General features: G+C 37.8%; 1 protein-coding gene across 2 annotated transcripts in view; it reads left to right on the top strand.

Moving 5' to 3' along the window:
- The first annotated feature begins 495 nt into the window (after nucleotides 1-495).
- NBEAL1 (neurobeachin like 1) overlaps nucleotides 496-19,013 on the top strand; it is a 75,772-nt gene continuing 57,254 nt past the window's right edge. For both annotated transcript variants that reach the window (XM_062498521.1, XM_062498520.1), the window contains exons 1-2: nucleotides 496-768; nucleotides 15,672-15,763. In XM_062498521.1, the coding sequence (XP_062354505.1) occupies nucleotides 718-768; nucleotides 15,672-15,763 (143 nt within the window). In that variant the 5' untranslated portion in view covers nucleotides 496-717. The remainder of the gene's footprint in view (nucleotides 769-15,671; nucleotides 15,764-19,013) is intronic.

Raw genomic sequence — 19,013 nt, 5'->3', positions numbered from 1 at the left:
GGCGGCGGGAGAGGCCGCGGGAGCGCGGCGGGAGCTGGGGGAGGCCGGGGCGCGGTAGGTGGCGGCGGGGGTCCCGGTCCCGGCCGGGAGCGGGCGGCGGAGCAGCGCGGGGCTCCTCCCGCGCCCCGCGGCTCTGCCCGGCGGCCGCTGGCCTGCGGGGCCCGCCGGCGTCCGGAGCGGCCGCGGAGCCCGGGGCTGAAGGGCGGTGGCAGCGGCTGTCGCTGCCGGCCCGGCAGCGGCGGTACCCGGGGCTCCGGCGGCCCCGCTCGGCTGCCCTGCGGCTTCCCCCCTGCAAAAGCGAGAAAGCGCCACGAACATTAAACGCCGGAACTCTCCGTCACCGGGGAATAGTGTCAGAGAGCAAAGCGGTGCGACCTGCCGCCGCCCGGTTCCCCAGGTTGTCTGTGGGCTGTAAGTGCGGATTTGATTTTTCCTCCCTACACCAAAGGCCTGAAGGGTATGTTTTCACTTTCAGAGATGAAAACCGAAGCGGCTGTGGCGAAGAACGGACATGCTTGATGCTTGTCTGCAATTGCTTGTGCTGCACTTCGTTGTTTACTCAAAAAGGAGAGACTGAGACCCTGTCACTTGGCTTCTTCTCGGGTTATGATATAATCAATAATAAAGCAAAACTGTGGAAAGAGCACCTGGGAACTGAGCATGGTAGGATCTTGAAGAGAAAAGTATCTGGGATCGACGGGAAGAGGAAGGGGAGGAATGGCATCCCGAGAGAGGCTGTATGAGCTTTGGATGCTTTACTGCAATAAGGTAAATGTTTGCGTTTGTTTGCTTTTATTCTCTTGTTTGTTAGTCAGGTATTTAAATTGTAATTTCTTTTTTCTTGGAAATTGCTTGGACATGATTAGCTTCTGCAAGGATGTAATTGCGTTTCTTATACTGTTTACAGCCTCATCCTATGGTTTGCTGTTCAGCTTGGTCTTTTTTATGAGATGGGAATTGCAGTGTTCAGTTTAAGCAGTTACTATATATAGCAGCAGCTATATATTTTATCTGTGTGAACGCATACGTTCACATAATTCTTCGTTTTGTAGCACATTAAGCTGTACTGTGTTGATTTAATTCAGTGCTGCCTAGTATTTAGTTTTGTACTTACTGATTTCTGAACAGCTTCAGTTCATTTAAGATTTATTAGCAAAACCCTTCCCAAAGAGCAAATTTGTTGAGTTACTCCAGAGTCTGCCTTTGCTGGCTAATGCCATAGTATCTACATACTCCCATTAGTAATTTCCTACACCTGGTAGAAATAATACAAAACTACTGTCCTGCCTCCGTTTGCATTTTATAGTGTAAAGCAATTAATGTGTTTAAAGCACATGTTCCAATTGCTGCCGGATGTGCTGAGTATGTAGAGAAGTTGGATTGCAGGTTATCAGAATACCTAGCTGTAAAATAAGTAGCATACAAAAAAGAGCAGTAAAGGTGGAGGGAAGGACAGATCTACTGTCATACAGGAGCTCAGTGGCAAGGGTAGCTTTAGATGGCCTTATTCTCTGGTTTTGTTTTGCCTTTTTGCAGTCTCATGCTTCGTTTGTATTTCAGTTTCTTTAAGTCTCTAATCCAGTATGACGTTAAGGGCAGAACAATCCTTCCCTTGTTCTTTCCACCTCATTTCTAGAGAATGCCCATCTCAAAAGTTTAGAATGTGAGATGTTAAGTACAGACTATTTAACTGCAAGTGCACAAAGTACTTGTCTTAATTGTATCGTTTCCTAATTTTTGTGCAGCCTTAATCCTCTACATGTTAAAACAAGTGCGAGTATAACAGCATGGTGTGAGTTCTCCCGGTGTGGGTAATCTGCAAGGTTGAACGTTTGCCTTTTCAACCCGTGTAGTAATGAATATGGCAGTAGGAAGTGGAGTAGCACTGGAGAAGATGGATGTTTTGCCAGTGAGTTCATCGATGTGAGAAGAACAAATACACTTAGAATACACTCAGCGAATCCAGACTTGACTCAGCTTTGGGAGCTGCTAAGGCTGCAGAGATGAGCCAAGTTCTGAATTTCTTTGCTCGTCTGTTCTTTGGCTCTTTCCTCCCTTGTTATTTAAAACATTGTTTTGTCTGTCTTGAACCTACTCCCTCTTTGCTGGAACCTTTCATTCAGATTGTATGCTATCCATCTCCATATTGCTCACGTATCAGGAAGTTTGCATGAAGGAGTGCTGTTTTAAATGTGTAGTTTAGATCACTTAGTGGATGTTGAGTTTCTTTATGGGAATGATGTGTTCCCAGTCCACTGACATCTCAGGTGGCAGAGTATGGGCTATTTAAAAAAAAATAATCTTTTAATATATTTGGTTTCTTCATTGGCTGTCAGTGACTTTTTTGGCCTTTTTTTTCTTTCAGACCTGTATATTAAAGGCATGATTAAATGAATTTGTTTGTTGATAAGGGCTTGTTCCTAAGAAACAAAACGTATATTCTAAAAATTAAATAGCGTCTTCAAAATATTCGGGCAACTGGAGTGATTCAGAAAAATGGAGTCTTCACTTTTTTGAGAACTGTTAGGCACAAAATATTTATTTTTTTTTCCTTATCTCTCAACTGGTTCAGGTTAAAATTACATACTGCTTGAGGCAGACATCAGAATTAGAGTCTTGGATTAAGCTTGGTGAAGTTAAGAGCAGATGAAGAAGCCATGTCTGCATCTTGGGATGTAAACTGTGGGAAGCCTTAATGTAAATTAGTTGGTTCCATCCACTTGGAAACATCTCTATATTGTGCTTTGTTCTCAGAGCATCTAGCACAATGGGAAGGTGTAGCACTAATTACCAGTGACAGGATATAGTGGTTTAGAGAAAAGTTCTTTATACCTGTGACTGCCCAGTAGGTTGCTCTGCAATAACTTTGTCTCAGAATGACGTGCTAGGGAAGAAAGCTAGGCAATTTCTTCAAGCTAGAGAAACAGCTGGAGAATTACAGTTGAGTAAAGTAGGAATTTATTGTGCCACAAATCCCAAATAAGTGATTTTAACTTTTGCAGCCTCGTCAGCTACAGAAACAGTGAAATCCATGCTACTCCTTGATGCTTCAGATTGTTACTAATAGTCTTGTTTTTTGATCATCGGGTCCTTCATGATAATCTTTTAAATACAGCACTCTACGCTAAAGCAGCAAGGCTTTTCTCAGCTTTCAAATGCTACATAATGCTGTGTTATCGTCTTACCACCTATCCTGGGTCATGACTCTTGTTCTTTGTGATCCCTTGAGATCTCTAGCAGCATCAGGTGTCAGTTGCAACACTTAGTTTTGTGTGAAGTATCATTAGGAAGGCATTTCTCCACATTTTCATTGCCTCTTGTGCAGTTAGGAATTGGAGATTTGGGCAGACGTCCAGCAGGTCTTCTGCAGAAGCAGTCTTTGGAAGACACCATGTACGAGGTGGTTTAATTTTTCTGTGTTTTTTTGTTGTTGTTGTGGGTTTTTTCTTGTTTTGATTATTTATTTTTTTAAAGATAATGTTTGAGTGGCTGCAAGAGTTTGGTTTTAGTTGGTATTCAATTGTTTTTCATTTGCAAGTTTCTAATCCAAGGCTGGGATTTGGTTTTGGGCTTTTTTTTTCCTCCGTTTCCCTGAAAGCTACAGATTAGTCTACTGTTAGAGATGAAAGTAGCAGCCACATTTGATTTACAATGCTTCTGATGTGGCATGGAAGCAGTTTTAAACTTCATTAGATGTAGTAAAATCCTGATTTGAGTGACTGGGGTTGTTATCACCATGTTGTATTATTCACAGTCTAAGTCTGTTTTTGTCTTGAGTCTTGTGTGTTTTTTTCCCCTTCTTTTTTTTTTTAAATTTGTTGATATTAAAGTTTCTGCAAAGAGTGCTTTGTTAAGGCACTTAACTTCCTTAACACCTTAACTTCCTGATGATTTTCAGTTTCAAATGTCTGTAGTGGTTGGGGATTTTTTTTCTGTTCAGTGAACTGTTAATGTACAATGTCTTTACTCAGATATTGATATGATGTAAACTGCTGTCTTCTCATCCAAGCGTTGGAATGTGAGTGTTTTAAGATAATTAAATTGTATAGAATAGATAGCAAAAAGTTTTCATTCAAAAAATTTCAATGCCAGTTCAAAGCCTTCAATAACCTACAGAGGAGCTTGGAACACTTCTTACATAAGTGCATATAGAGGCAGATACCTGAAAATGCTTCACTAATGTCAGTGTACAGCAGGAGAAGAGCTCCATTAGGTAGAAGAAGAGGACATGCTTTCATGTGTGTCTGTGGCTTCTTTGGGTTTGTGTGAGTGAGGCAATCTACCAGTTTTGTCTTGTAACATTAGACCATGATGGCTGTAATATTACTATGTTAATGTTGCTATTGTAATGTTGGTTGATTAACCTTTTATTAGATATTAATTATATATCAGTATAGAACATTTATTTCTGCTTCATAATTCTCTGAAGTAACTTTTGCTGCCAATTCAAATTAAAGAGATTCAGCCACTGTCTTGCCTGTAAGATTTTAACCATATGTAGTTTATCTCCAGTTATTCTGGTAGTTATTTGAGACTCTTAGACATAAAGCATGTCAGGATTTCTGATATTTTGGATTTTATTCAGAAAGTCTTCAGATAGCTGTTTACATGGAGATTTTTCTAGTCCATGAAAATAAAAGAGATCCTAGTTGCCTTCAAATGGGGTTTCAGAGGCATTAATGCAAGCACTTAACTGCCATATGTACATCAGAAAATCCTTAGCTTTCATGATGCTACAATGGTTGTGAGCTTTTTCTTACCTTCTTGTCTTCAATATAGCCCTGATTTCATTTAAGCACTGCCTTTTCCTGTGAAACGACAGAGTGCTTTGAAGGGAAAGCCGTGGATGTTCTTCACTCAGTTTGGAGTCTGTGCTTCACATTTTAAAGAGGGATGGTTCATGCTTAGTGTCATTGATACAGGCAGGACTCTGTGTGGTAGCTGATGGTGATGATCTGGTCTTTACTGATGCACAGAGCTGAGACAGTCACATCCTTTGCTGTGTTAAGAGCAGCAGACCCGTGCATAAGCTGTTATCTCAAATGTGCTTTCCTACCTTGTGCTGTACCTCTAATTTGCTTTTGCAAAATATGATTGTATTGAGATAAATATGTTGTGATTTTCTCTCTGGCTCAGTGAGGGATATATCTATATATTATAAATATCTTCTCATTTAATTTTGTATCATCATGTCTCAAAAAAATGTGGGTTTAGCCAAATTCCACTTTGTTGTGGTGAGAAGCATGTAATTCAACAGGAATACAATAATTCTTGACGTTGAACTGTGAGCCCCATGTGAAACACTGACCTTTGCATCCCAAATGTGATCTCATCCTGACTTGGCTTGCCCTTGTCTTCTTTCTTGTGCAGTTGCTGACTTGTCAGTGATGCAGATCATCATTGCTGTATATTACTGCCTTTGTTAGAGTTGATAAAGGAGTATTCAGCTTACAGTTAGATGAATGTTTGAGCAAACCAAATGCTCAGTAAAAGTAGTTTTTCACAATTGGCTGTCATATAAATTTGTGCTGAAGCTAGTGAGTGAAGTCTTATAATAAATTGCTGTGTAATATCTTTTCTGTCCGGTGTTTTAAGTAAATCTCTGCATTTAAGTAAATCTCTCTACATAACTTGTAGACAATAATGTCACAAGTTACTTGTGGCCACATGGTGGTAAAAATATCTTTGTTCTGTCTTTATTCAAGAGGCTAAACTAAGAATGGATATAGATAAACAACAACAGTTGGTCTTCTATTCTGAATTAACTGCTATTTAAAGAGCTGTGTCCTAGTCCAAGAACTGACATAATTCTCATATTTACAAATATAGACCTTTTCATATAAATAACTGACTGAGAATGAGACATCAGTCTCTTGAGTGGCTGTTTCCTTCCTTAATTATGGGCCAGGGTGACTGCGTGCTGGTAGTTGTTCAGACACAGAACAGAGACTGACACAGAGAATGCAGACTTCAGGTTGCAAATAAATCTAAACATTCAAAGATGTAAGAAAACGATAACTTTTTACAAGCTATGGAGAAATTATTGTTGCTTATTCTGTAATATAGTTGGCAGTATACATATATATAGCTACAACTGGTGGTTAAAGTGGAGTCTGAGGTTTGTGTTTTTGATGTAAGATTCAGGTCTCTAGTGGTGTCTAGCGTGAGGTTAGAATTCCCACATGTCTATGGGTTTGTGGATCAGTGCTTTACAGAATCAATGAGAATCATCCAGTTCTGAACATGCCAACAAATATAATTCAGTTCAAATTTTTACTGACATGAGAGAATTGAGTGTCTCTTAAATGGAATGATATATCACGAAGCTGCAGACACAGGCTTCTGGTTCAGTGTGTTGATGCTCTAATATAGAGTGAATTTAACAAACTCTGGATTGTTGTGTTTGTCTGAGTTATGGGTCCTTTAATTTGGTCAGCTGGGCAGATCTGAGGATAATGTGTGTCCTGATAAAAGAATATTGCCTAATCAACTCAAATATGTAGTATGTTTGTGCTGATTGCAGAAATGAGAGAAAGTCTTGCTAGCTGCCCATTTAACAGCATTGGAGTTAAAGGCCTGAATCCAAATGTTGGCAATAGATACTGTTAAAATATTTACAGGCTTCAGAAAGGTTAAACAGCTGCTGTAGAACAGAGAAGAGCTTCTCTAATTACTGAGCTTTTCTTGCTGAAAGAATTATATGTGAGTAGGGGAACAAACATCAAAACATGCACATCTCAACAGTACAGATAAACATCTTTTTTCATTAAAAAAACACCAATTTTCTCGAGTCTAACTTTTCCAAGTTAGGGCGAGGGGAGATACAACAGGGCACACCAAGAAATGAAAACTGTATTTGATTATTCTTCCTCATAAACCCTGCCTTACGTTTGATATCTCAGGCTTCAAGTATCTGGAAATCTAAACATTAGCTGTGAGTTTTCTGTGCTGGTAAGATGTTTATGTGTGTTGATGCCTCTCTGATTTTAAAGCAGTTTTGATAATTTAATTTGTGATTGAGGATTACATTTGCCTTTGGTAAGCAATGGGAATAAGTTTTATTAAATATACACTGGGGGGGTAAAACTCTTGGGAGTAAAGCAGGGTATAGAAAACAAGTGTGTTATTTACACAAATTTGGCTTTAGTTAGTTGTGCTAATAGTTTAAAAAATGAGCTAGCAGAAGTGCAGTGGTTGCTAAACAGCATTTGGACAAGTAATCCATACTCTGCTATACCATAGTTTTTGTGAGTTTTTAAGTGTGCTCTCTAAAAGTGAATTTGGGGTTTTTAAATGATACCCGTTCAGTGTATACATGAATTATACCTTCCATATGTAGTTCAGCTTCAGTACATTAGTAAGGCCAGGTGAGACTGAGGAGGCAAAACCAAATAGTTAAGTCCATAGGTGAAGATACAGAAACTGGTTTTAGTTTAGTTGGCTATAAATGCGTGACAGTTTGAAACAAATGCAGACTTTTTTTTACTAAGCTATGCTCAAGTTCTCAACTTTTTTCTGCTGGGAGACATGGCTAGACAATGTTTAGCTGTTGATGTGGTGAAATAGGCTGATGTTTTACTGTTGTAGCACCATCGTGCTTCCTTTCTGTGATAAACCTGTAGTGTCTCTTGCACTTCATTGAAAGTTAGAAACTCAGTGGGGCAGAAGCTCTCTTTGTGTGTGCTGGTGCTAAAATTCAGCCTTTTTCTCATGTAAAATAATGGCATCATTTGGGGCTTTAAAACAATTGAGAGTTAAAGTCTAAAGCTTTCCTAAAATATAGTTTGAATTTTCGTTAAATTTAGGCTAATCTTGACACTGTAGACTTTTGACATCATGCAACTTTAGTTGCCTTTGAATTATTTCGGATGCTTCTTGTTCCCCTTAAAATACAGCTTCCAGTTGGTTCACTATGCCAGATCTGATGGGGAAATTGAATGTTAATAGAATGTACTGTTACAGTATGGTAAATTCCTGATAAGTGCTCTGTGCAGTGGACTCCAGACAGCTGAAATAGGGTATACCAACTTGTGCGTGGGGCTTCCCAGTGGTACTTTCTGTCAAATGTGAAGACATTAAAATCTGAGTTAATATTAATTAGATTCATCCCTTGGATGGCATCAGTCACGTGCCAGTTTCAAGCTACAAGGCTCTAATTGTATCATCATTGAGCAACAACAGCAACAATAAAAATGGCAAGAGAAAGAAAAGTAGAGGCTTTACTTCTATTTTAGTAAGAAAATTCTTTCATTTTGTTTTTCCGGTTTTGTTGGAGATCTGAAGTAACAAGGAAAATGAATGAAAGTTCTTAGATTATCTTTAACTGAAGACAATACTAGAAGATTAAAGTATTTTTTTTTGTTTTGAAAAGAGAAGAAAAATATGGAACTTGAGTTTAAAGTTTGTGAGCTAAATTTTATCATGATTGGCAGCAATATGCTTATTTTGGTATAAATCCCTATGCTAAAGAGAATTTTTAACTTGTCCCAAAGTAGTATCTATCGTGATTCACTTCAACTTCCATTTATAAAACAAAGCATCACCCCTCCATTCCTTTTTGCTTTTAATTCTGGAAATGGAACATAATGCTCGTATGGATGTTGAAAACAGAGATTTATATTTACTTGCTAGGAGCTTTTCTTCTTTTGAATCTACTGATTTAAAAATCAGTATTTTGATTATAATGGAAAGTTGTGCCCAAAGGTGATTCCCCAATCAATTAGAATTTATTGATTGAATTTATCAAGGTAGTTATACCGGTTTAGAATGGTTTATCATGAAGTCTTTTACTAATTCTAGCTGCTGTGTTGCTGCTATAACAAAACTTTTCATATTTTATTTTAGCATTTTATATGAAAGGTTTACAAACAGCATAAGCATTGTGTCACGTTTCAGAGTAAAGGCTGCTAATTCTCATGCTGTAAATGTAGCCTTTCATGTCTGAAAACATGAAGAGGAAAGAGCTCCCTTTAAACAAATCTTCTAGTTCCCAAATGAATAGTTTATTTCACACTGTGTTGAGAAATGTTCTGCAGTTCTGCATTATGCAGACTACTTCAATTAATTTGAACATGAGTAAACTCGCCAGTGATCTAAAGGCAATGTTTCATATTTAGTTTCCTAATGTTAGATTTTGTAACTCTAATTTAACCTTGACACAAAAGGATTGCTCTTACTTTAAATAAAATGCTTGGGGATGGGGGATTAGTTATGATAATGCCTGTGCCAGTGAGATTTTATGGTTGTGCTTCTAAGCTGAAATCCACTTTGAAGGTTGACTGAGAGCTGGCACAGGAGTCAGACCCGGCTGGCTGTTTGATGGCTGCATGTTCAATTTATTGACTTCAAACGACTGGCTTGTTGAACAAGTCGGGCTTGTCTGATAGTTGGACTCTGAACTGCCCTGCAGGGAATTTTTGCCTTTAGAGCATGGAATGTGACACTGTAAAGAGCCTCGGGTGGATCCAGCTTTTGTTTTTAGCAGCTAATACTTCCTGAACATATCTTTGCCCTTCCAGTTCTTTGCCTGAAGCCTTAGTCGAAATGGAAGTTACTACTAAATCTATAATTGATTTGAAACCTTAGCTAAATGTGCCTGTATTCCACAGGCACAGGGCTGAAGACTTTCAGCTGGGAGGACTTCAGTACCAGTTTTGTGTAAAATGTTTTTCTTTAGCTGAGATCTAGCTTTAAGACTAGTACTACCTGGCTTCTTAATGGATTCAAAAAATATTATACGGGTTCAAACATTTATTGTGACGTTCTTGCATAGGCCAACTGAAAAGTAAGAGTGTATTAGAACATTTTTGTCATTCATTTAGTCAGTTTTCATAGCGACTAGAAAAGACTTCTGTAATTTCCAGACAGTTTAGTTTATCAAAAACAAGAGCCTGTCCCAAGCTAGTGCAGATTTTGGCTGTAGCTTCTTTCCACATCATTGCCTTAGAGAAGGTCCTGTGTGTCTGAAGGGCATCAGAGCAGATCCCCACTGGGCTGTTGGCTTTGGCTCAGCATGGTTCAGCTGAAGGTGGTGAGTTGGGAGCTGGTTTCCCAGTTCCACCACCTCAAGGAGCTGCCTTGCTGGAGTTTATACATCCATATTGCAAGTGTTAATGCTCCATGGGAATCTTGATAATTCTTTGGCAGTGTTTAATCACAGTTTTGCAGTGTATACTGGGGACCAGTACAATGAGTTTATTTAGCTTTTTTTTTTTTTTCCCTTTCTAGCATCATACTAACTGTGTTGGAAAAGAAAAAAAAACAAAACCTAAATCTCCTCTGGCTGTTTAATGAGAGACAGGTCTAGTGTGTTATGGATTTGAGTTTTTTGGGGTTTTTTTCAGTACCTGTTAGAAACACTGCAGTGCCCTTGCCTGGCAGTCCTTTTCTTTAAGGAGCTGTAGCAACTCTTACTCTGTGCCAAGAGGGTTTTAGGGAAATGGAGGCCTGAAGGGTGGTGTCATTGTGCCAGGTTGGGGTATTTGTTTTTTCAATGAAAACCAGAGGTATTTAGGGAAGGGAAGGAACAAGGAAGCATTTTCACTTTCAGGTGCTCTGAGCTACATTTGACTGAATAGGCACAAAGGACTTCTTTTTCATTACTGGGGGTGAGTGACTGCTAGAGTACTTGCTATAGCAGTTTCACAGACCTTTATTACAATGGGCCGAGCTCAGAAGCCTAAGCTTAGCCTCTGCAAACTTGTGGCTATCAACAAAAGAACTTTTCAAGTAAATAAAGACTCTTTATTTTGTTTTTCAGGGTTTTTTTTCATAGATTTTCACTTTTCTGACAATGACAACTTAAAGATAGCCTTGTTAAAACTCTGGTTGTTTCTGTTTATCACTATGAAGAGAAATAGCTGACTTAAATTGGATTTTTACATTCTTGGAGTTCAAGCCATGGGGAAATTATCTTCCAGAAGTTTTAAGGCATGCAGTTTTTATATGTGAATTATTATCTAAATAAGTTACATAAATTTGTCCTGCACAAAAGCTAGGCAGGTTTTAGATAAATAAATTAAAAGCTTAGGCTTGTAACTTAGAAAGCTTTAAGGTTTCAGAAAATAACATTTTTTTATCTTGTAGTAATTGGAAAGTTGTAACTGGTGAAAGGCATTTTATTACCACTCACAAGCTTCTTCCTGCTTTTACTGCTGCTGTACAATTCAAAAATAATCCTTCTTGATTTCTTGCTGATCTCATAGGACATCTGCAGAGTGTGTGTGGTGAGGCTGGAAAAGAATACCAATCCTCAACATTGGCTTATCACAGTTTAGCCCTGTGGTGTATTATCAAAGCATATATTGTTTTGTAAACTGTGCTTTAAAAGTGCATCTTCTACCAGCACCACAGAAAACAATTTGGAGCTGTTTTCTGACATACACCCTCCAGCTACCTGTGTGCAGAATGATAACAAAAGGGTAATTTTCAAAGAGGGCCAATACATTCCATAGTTCTTGCTGCTTCTACTGGTAGCAAGGCTTCTTGAGAATTTCTGATGCTTTATTCTGGTTTTCTGCTGCTTCCTTAGAAGGACCACAGATGTAGTAATAGCTCACAATTTATAGTGGATCAGGTGGAGCTGAGGTTGCAGTTCAGATTTGTTTCCCTCAGTAGCAGCATCCTATGGGATGCACTCTTCTGGCACATAATAACACAGATATTTGTCATGTTGCAACATGCACTGGCTTGGAAAGTTGATCTGGCATTGGAGAACACAAATATAGTCATGTTAATATAAGGTTTATTCATGTTCTGCTGTTAATACAGTTTACCACTTCTGCCGTGGGAAAATAGAGGATAGTTGAAAAGGTGAGTGGGGGGAGAACTTAGCAGAAATATATTATTTTTCATTTTTCATTCCACCAAATTTAAACTCCAAATTAAGTGGGAGCAGCCGACCTCAAGAAAAAATTCAGTTCAAGATAGATGCTGGGTATGGTAATTGCATTGTACATAAAATCACAGTGTAAACAAAACAGCTGATACCTGTTATTACTGCCTGGTTTTATTATGAACTTGGAATTTTAAACCACTGTTAAAAGACTCTGCTTCTCCTCAACTATGATGCCTTGGGTTTGGAAGAGTATAAGATGCATCTGACTCACATAGGCAGGTCTTCAGAAATGTTGTATGTATCTAGCTGTGTTTTAGGACATTTATATGTACTTTGCCAAGGGTAACATTTACCATTTTTAGTTTCCATTCTTAAAACTGCTTCAGTAAAATGTAGATTTCTTGCGGCTTTCAACAGGAGACTGGCGCCTGGGATCTGGAATGATTGCTGCTAATAAGGAAAAAAGAAAACCTGGGTCAGATTTGAAGTTTGAAACCTGTTTATAACTTCTGTTTCTAACATTTTTGCAATCACGTACATATCTTAATTGTAGCCCGTCTGCTAAGTATTTTGCCACTTTTTCCTTTTTCTTCCTTCTGTTTCACAAGTCTTCATTTTTGTTTGTTTCTGGAAAGGAGGAATGTCTCTATTAGCTGGTTTATAATGGAGATCTATTTCTTGGTGTTTCTCATGTTGCTAAGTGATCTTGTTTACTTTTTTCCTTCATGATTTAAAAAAAAAAAAAAAGTCCAAGTGGTTTTGAGTCAGTGCTGTTGCTTGGATGGAAATCTCTAGATTTGATTGAGTCAACTATTGCATAAACTGTTTTCTACTGGCACATACCAGTAGTGCAACCTGGTATTTTGATATCAAATCAGATTTTACTAACTCGGAAGATTAAATTATCAATTGACTGGCAGGGGATTGAGATAGAAGGGATTTGGGTTGAAGAGTGTGCTGTAGGGAATGATCAAACAGTACTGCAGTTCTTGGTTTTTACCGGGACTGGGAGGAGTTCTAGTGGCAAAACAAATTGAGCAGTATGTGTTCTACAGGTAGGCAAAAACTTCTGGCTGTTTCATAACACGTGGTTTACTCTTGCCATCTGTGCTATTTCTTGACTATTGTCTGCCAGTGTTCTCTTATTCCCAGTCTGTATTGATAGCTTTGCAAAGGCATTGCAGTTCAAAGATAAAGAAGCTTGAAACTGATTTAGGCTATATCATTAAAAGGGAGCAAGGAGGCATTTAATATAATTTAATCTTTTGCCATACCCTTCCCCTTTTCTCATCCTTGACTTTTGTTAAAGCAGTTTTAAGTCAGATAGTGTTATTTGCACGTCTTTCATGGTGACCAAGAGCAACAGGTTTTTTTTTTCACAAGTTTACTGTTAACAATTGGAAATGTGCCTGATCTGTGTCAACAAACAATTTTAATTTGGGAATAGGAATAGAATCAATCTAGTATTTGTTGTTGGATTTCATGGAGAAGTTTCTCATGCTAATGAAGAAGCAGTTTGTTCAACAGGGAAAAAGTCATGTAAGTTTAGTTTTTGCACATGTATATGGTCATTATCATCAGAGGCATAGATACGTGGAAATGGCAACATTTCTGTTCATTACTTCACTGTGGTTGCTTTGTCTTTTGTAGCCTGAGCTGTATTGGAATTACTAAAATGGTATCCTGGTTTCCCTTGTCTTTATGATCCTGTGAAATTGCTTGCTTGCAACTAAAACTACTTGCTATAAAATATAAGACAGTTAAAGCTTTAAATATGTGAACATTTTTGAAAAGCTGGGATGTCTGAAGACAGTGTCTTCTACTGCTTCTGAATTATTATTTTAGGCAGCTCTTACTTCTTGTCTAACTTTTGGGTTGATGTTCAATATGTTTGTCTGAACCTGAGAAATGTGTATTCTATATTCACCTACTTGTGATACAACAACCTCTGTAGCTTAAACCAGTAGCTTGGAAACCTTGAAATTATTCTTTATCTCAACTGCTTCCTTCATTCTGTGTTTTGCAATTTCATGTTGAGGACAATTGGTATGTGTGTTTAAGATAAGTTAACAGTTTGGTGGTTCAGTACCTATTAAACATGAGAAGAAGGCTGTTATACTTCCAGAACATAGTGCTGTTTTGAGCAGTTTTTAACAGAAAAAGGGAATGATTACTTACAGAATTGAAAAAATAAATAAAAGCAGACATGAGGAAAAGAAGGATTATGAAGGAGGGAGAGATTAGGAATTAAGCAGAAGGGAAAATAAGACAATTAGGAAAAGTCAACAAGAAAATGCAGTAAAGTCATTGAAAACAAATAATCAGATGTGTATCTAGGTGAGGGTTTGATTTGGCACCTGTTGTCACAGTACCTGAACACATTTTATATGTGATTGTGATAATGAAATAAATAGTGTCTGGATGTTTGTGACACTTCTTGCTTGAGTTGAGGGTGGTTTTTGGGGACACAGAAAACAGTAAAGTCTAGAATGAGAAGGGGGGGTTCCAATGCTTTATAACTGCTGTACTTGCTGTGGAGACATGCTCTGAGAAGAGCTTTGCAACACTTGAGGTTCTGGATTTGTGTTTATTTTATTCTGAGGTTTGCTTTGTTTTTGTGGGGTTTTTTAAGCTTTGTTTTGTTTGGTTTTTTTCCCTGTGGAGAGCTCTTGTAGGTAGCTATTTTGTACTGGCAGGACTCTGTCAGTCTTTCTTGGTGATTTTCTTTTTCATTGACATTGCTGCCAGAGTGTGTGTTAGAGATAGTCACTGTTTGCTCTTCGATCTTAACTATGCAGGGAAATACTGTCTTATTTTGGTAATATAAAGGCAACAAACAGAAGGGAGGAGATACAGGAGAGGGAAAAGGAGGAAGAAAAATGTTTTCAACTTTTGCAAAATGTTGCAAATTATGGAGTAGATTCAGAAATTGTTTGTAATCTCAACTACTTCTGGCAAAAATTTTAAAACTGTTTTAAAAATTATTTGTCACATAGAATGTGGGACTACGTGCATGTGTATTAATGGACAGGACTGCACAGTCCTGGCAGAGGAATGTGTTAACTATGGGCTGGCAACTTGTTTTTGAAAATTAAGCAGCTTGACTTCTAAAGCAAGACGACCTCAAATGCATATTTTGGCAGAATTTCCCTGTGTGATTTGCAGTTGTCTAGTATTTGTCCTAGTTCCTGGGACAGTGTCCAGCCCTGAGGGACTGCTGGTCACAGACACAGTCTTTGTGCTCTGCTAGGAACAACTAGGAAACCTAAATACAATTTTCTATTTGTTTTATAGCTATCTAGTATGCAAGTTGTAGTTTCTACATTGTCTTTCTGAACACCATCTGTCTCTGTTCTGCTCTTATCTGCCATATTGACCTATGAGTGAAACAAAAAAAATTACTTTGTGATTAGGATTACTATTAGGGCTCTTTAATTTATGAGCCCTAAGGAGTATTGTGTACTAATATCTATGGTATCAAGACTAGAGCACATTCTAATAAGTTTGTAAAGCTGGTATGGATGATCCTGGAGAATAAGTTAAGATTGTCCATGAGGGGAAAAGCTAAAATGCTTTGGTTGACACTGGTGCCAAGAAGAGGAGACACATAAACTAATGAATAGAGCAAAAATGTCCCATTAGCACAATGTGGCAGCTGAAAATTTCAAAGTACACAGGTGACTATTTTTCCTTTTAGTTCTAAAAAATATGTATTCTCTCCTTTCTCCCAATTGAAATGCATTAAATAGAAGTTTTTTATTTTTGGCAATACTACCGAGTTGTTGATAGCTGATCTTGAGTGCAATGTTGCTTAATGTTCTCTTCCTTTTTACAGAAAGATCCAGATTACCTGAAGCTCTGGTTGGACAGTTTTGTGTCTAGCTATGAACAGTTTCTGGATGTGGACTTTGAGAAGTTGCCAACGAGGTATGTAGAATTGGAGACCTGTTCATCTTTCCCTGATACCTGAAGCAAACCTGGCTGAGAGCCCGGTCTTGTTCAAGGGCAGTGCTGCCTTTAAACAAAAGAAAGTTTTTTAGTTGTCAAGTGGCACTCCCATTCATTTGAAGGTCGAGTTGGGTTGAGAATGATGAAATTAGGCAAATACTGGTATTTGCATTATATTAGGAAATTGCCATGAGTACTTCTTGTTCTTGCTCATAGAAATATATTGTTATTACCTTGTGTTCCTCATCATTTTTTTGAGTAGGTATTCACTGAATGTTGCATATGAAACAGTGTTTACTATCTGCATCAACAGTGACAGAAGAGAAGCAAGATGTAGGTAGAGAGTTTGTAATCTTATTTCAGAGGTGGCTGTGAGATTAAGGATGAATGAGATGCTCAGTGAAAGATTTGGGTATCTCAGCTGAAAACATTTATAAATTAAAATATGCACCAGTTAGAGACTTGAGAGTGATTTCCTTGCATCCATGAAGACTTCAGGGTAAGAGTATTGCTGCCTTCCCCCATGTTGCTGACCAAAAGCTCCCACTTATAATCATGAAGGTCTGTTAGAGCCTAACTTCAAAGTTTCATATTTAGTATTTTAAATTTGTGTGTTGTGCTATCCTGGTTGTGTTTTCATGTCTGACTTTGAAAATAAGACGTGAAAACTTAGGCATTGGATGTTTTCTCTTGCTTTTGAGGTGCTTGGATGAACTAGGGATTTTAAGAAAAACCAAATGTTAAAGGATTCAGACTTCATGAGAACTGCTGTGGGTATTTTAGCTGATACCACTAATGGTGTTTGAAAGCAAAGAGTGGTGCTCCTTACATGATGGCTGCATTCCAAGCCCTGTTGAAATCAATGGAAATTCTTTAATGGGCTTTGGATCAGATCCTGTTTGAAGTGCAAGCGATAGCCTCAACTGTTACAAGGAAGTTAAGAATGCTGCAACTGGATCTCAGCAGATAAAACCTGGACTTCCCAGCTCTTTGTATTAAAATTTTCTTCATAATGCCTATATGAGTGCAAAATATATAGTGCAATTACCAGTAAGCAAGGCCTTCAAGTTAATTTTGTGCTCTGTCTGAAAATTTACTCCATTGTAGTGTCAAAAATGCATCTTACTATGTTTAGTTAAGGAAAAAAAAATGTCCTTTGACACAGGTTATTTTTAAGATATTATTTAGTGTTAAAATATGAGCACAGGAACAGAAGAATGTCTTGGTATTTTGAGTTTGGCTTTTAAAAATTATTTATAATAATTATATTAAACTCTGAGTTTAAGTGTTTTTTACTGTAAGTGTTCATGGTTTTCATGTTGGTTTTTTTTTTTTTCCAGCAACATAAAGCTTAGTTATGCAGAACAGTAGCAGCATCTTCATTGGGATAAGTGGTGATTTTAGTGTGAAAATGTGTGTTTTTCTGAGCTTAATGACAGGATTAGTGATTTAGTCTGGAAGAAGAGAACCATGTGGATTTAGACTCATTTGTGTAACAGATGTAATGAAAAAGCATCAAAACAACATAGGGATGAAGGCAGATCATTCCTGTGCTTTTGTGCCTGCATTAAAAAAACATGGCAACCAGATACTAGAATTAACAAAGAACTTCAGTTTCTGCCCATACTTACATTTGTGTTAAAATCAGGCATGTGAAAAGTGTCATCTTTTTGGGCTTTGTCTATTTGTATTGCAGGCCTTTTCATTGTGAAAACAATAATACAGGGCCCATGAAGAAGAAAAGTAGGTCAGTGTGGAACCACCAAATGCTGATTTTCAGTGACTCCAGGGGCCACAGGACCCTGTGGACTCACTTTATTTTTTAACTGGATTCCTTATTAGACAACTAATTCTGTCTGTTTTTTTAAAAAGTATGATGTTGGCTAAAATGGGAAACTGACTGCACTTTTTTGGGTTTTTTTCCTTCTATAAATCTTGGTATGTTTTACAGCTATATGCCTGAAAGACTTTGTGTAGTGAAGGGCTAATTCCAGGAAGTTATGAGAAACTCTTTAGGGAGAAGACATGTACAGATTGTTGGACACAACTAACCTTTTGGAAGACAGACGTGAAATTTTGTGTCAATCGAAAACATATGTGGGGGTTTTTAGCATCCAAGAAAATACCAGTTAAGAAATATAAAGATTCTATTACAGGTTTGGGTGTTTTGTTTTGGTTTTTTTTTCTTCTTCTTGAAAGGAGGACTCTTAATTGGCACTGTCACTTGCTGATTTAACTCACAAGACTTTTCTTTCTATAAATTAGAATATCTAATTTCCTGAAGTCTGCTTTAGAAAAGTGAAAGATGCTAAGCAGTGCAGAATTAGAAAACCTCTAAATATAGTGTGTGTGAGTGTTTCCAGTATGATTTGACTGTTTAAGTAGAGGTTATGCAGTTCTGCAGCTTATAGGCTTATAGAGCTTTGTTCTACCCATTTGTGCCTCTACTCTGTATGAAATGGCTCATTGATGATGCTATTAATGCTTTTGCTGAAGAGGTGAATATAGCTATATTAATGGTTTGATCATGGAGCACAAAAGACCAGCACACCTGTCTGTTATTTCCCTCAAAACATGTATCCATGTCGTATGTATTTCCCATAAAAAGGATAAAACTTTCACCAGCTGGTGAGAGGATTTTTTTTTTTCTCTGCATTGGAGAGGAACTCTTATTTGATTAATTGCTTTTAGAAATAACAAAGGCCTCTGGAGTGTTGTCATCCTTTTTTTTCTGTTTTTGGTTTGCATGATCTCGAATGAAGGAGCTTAAAGGAAGGTCCTATGAAATACCATAGAAACAGTATTTTGTTAACTTGCTGACTTGAAATCCACATAAAAATTATGCAGCAATCATGATAGGAATGCTGATTACATGGTTTGTGTGATTACATGGGGACTGTTGAAAAGTAGAGCCTGGATTGCTACCACTGTTTGTTCCCAAGCCCTTACCCCTGGGAGGGGAGAGTTCCAGTGTGTGTTTGTGCTGGAATAGGTGCATACAAGGTGGAGGTGATTCAGTTCCCTTTCAGACACCTGACACAGTTTGTATGGCTGCAAAACCACATTAACATAATGAAGGGAATTATAAATAAAAATAACCTAAATTTGCCAAGTTCTTTCTCATATTTTTGAGCTAGAGTGCCAGCAGTCAAATAACAATGTCAGATAGGGTATGCTTATTTTTTAATATTAATATTTTTCCTTCATTTTGGAGTACTTACTTTAAAAA

Source organism: Cinclus cinclus, chromosome 9 (genome assembly GCF_963662255.1).
Source record: "Cinclus cinclus chromosome 9, bCinCin1.1, whole genome shotgun sequence".
In the NCBI taxonomy this organism is placed as follows: Eukaryota; Metazoa; Chordata; class Aves; order Passeriformes; family Cinclidae; genus Cinclus; species Cinclus cinclus.
This window is presented reverse-complemented; position numbering and strand designations above follow the sequence as displayed.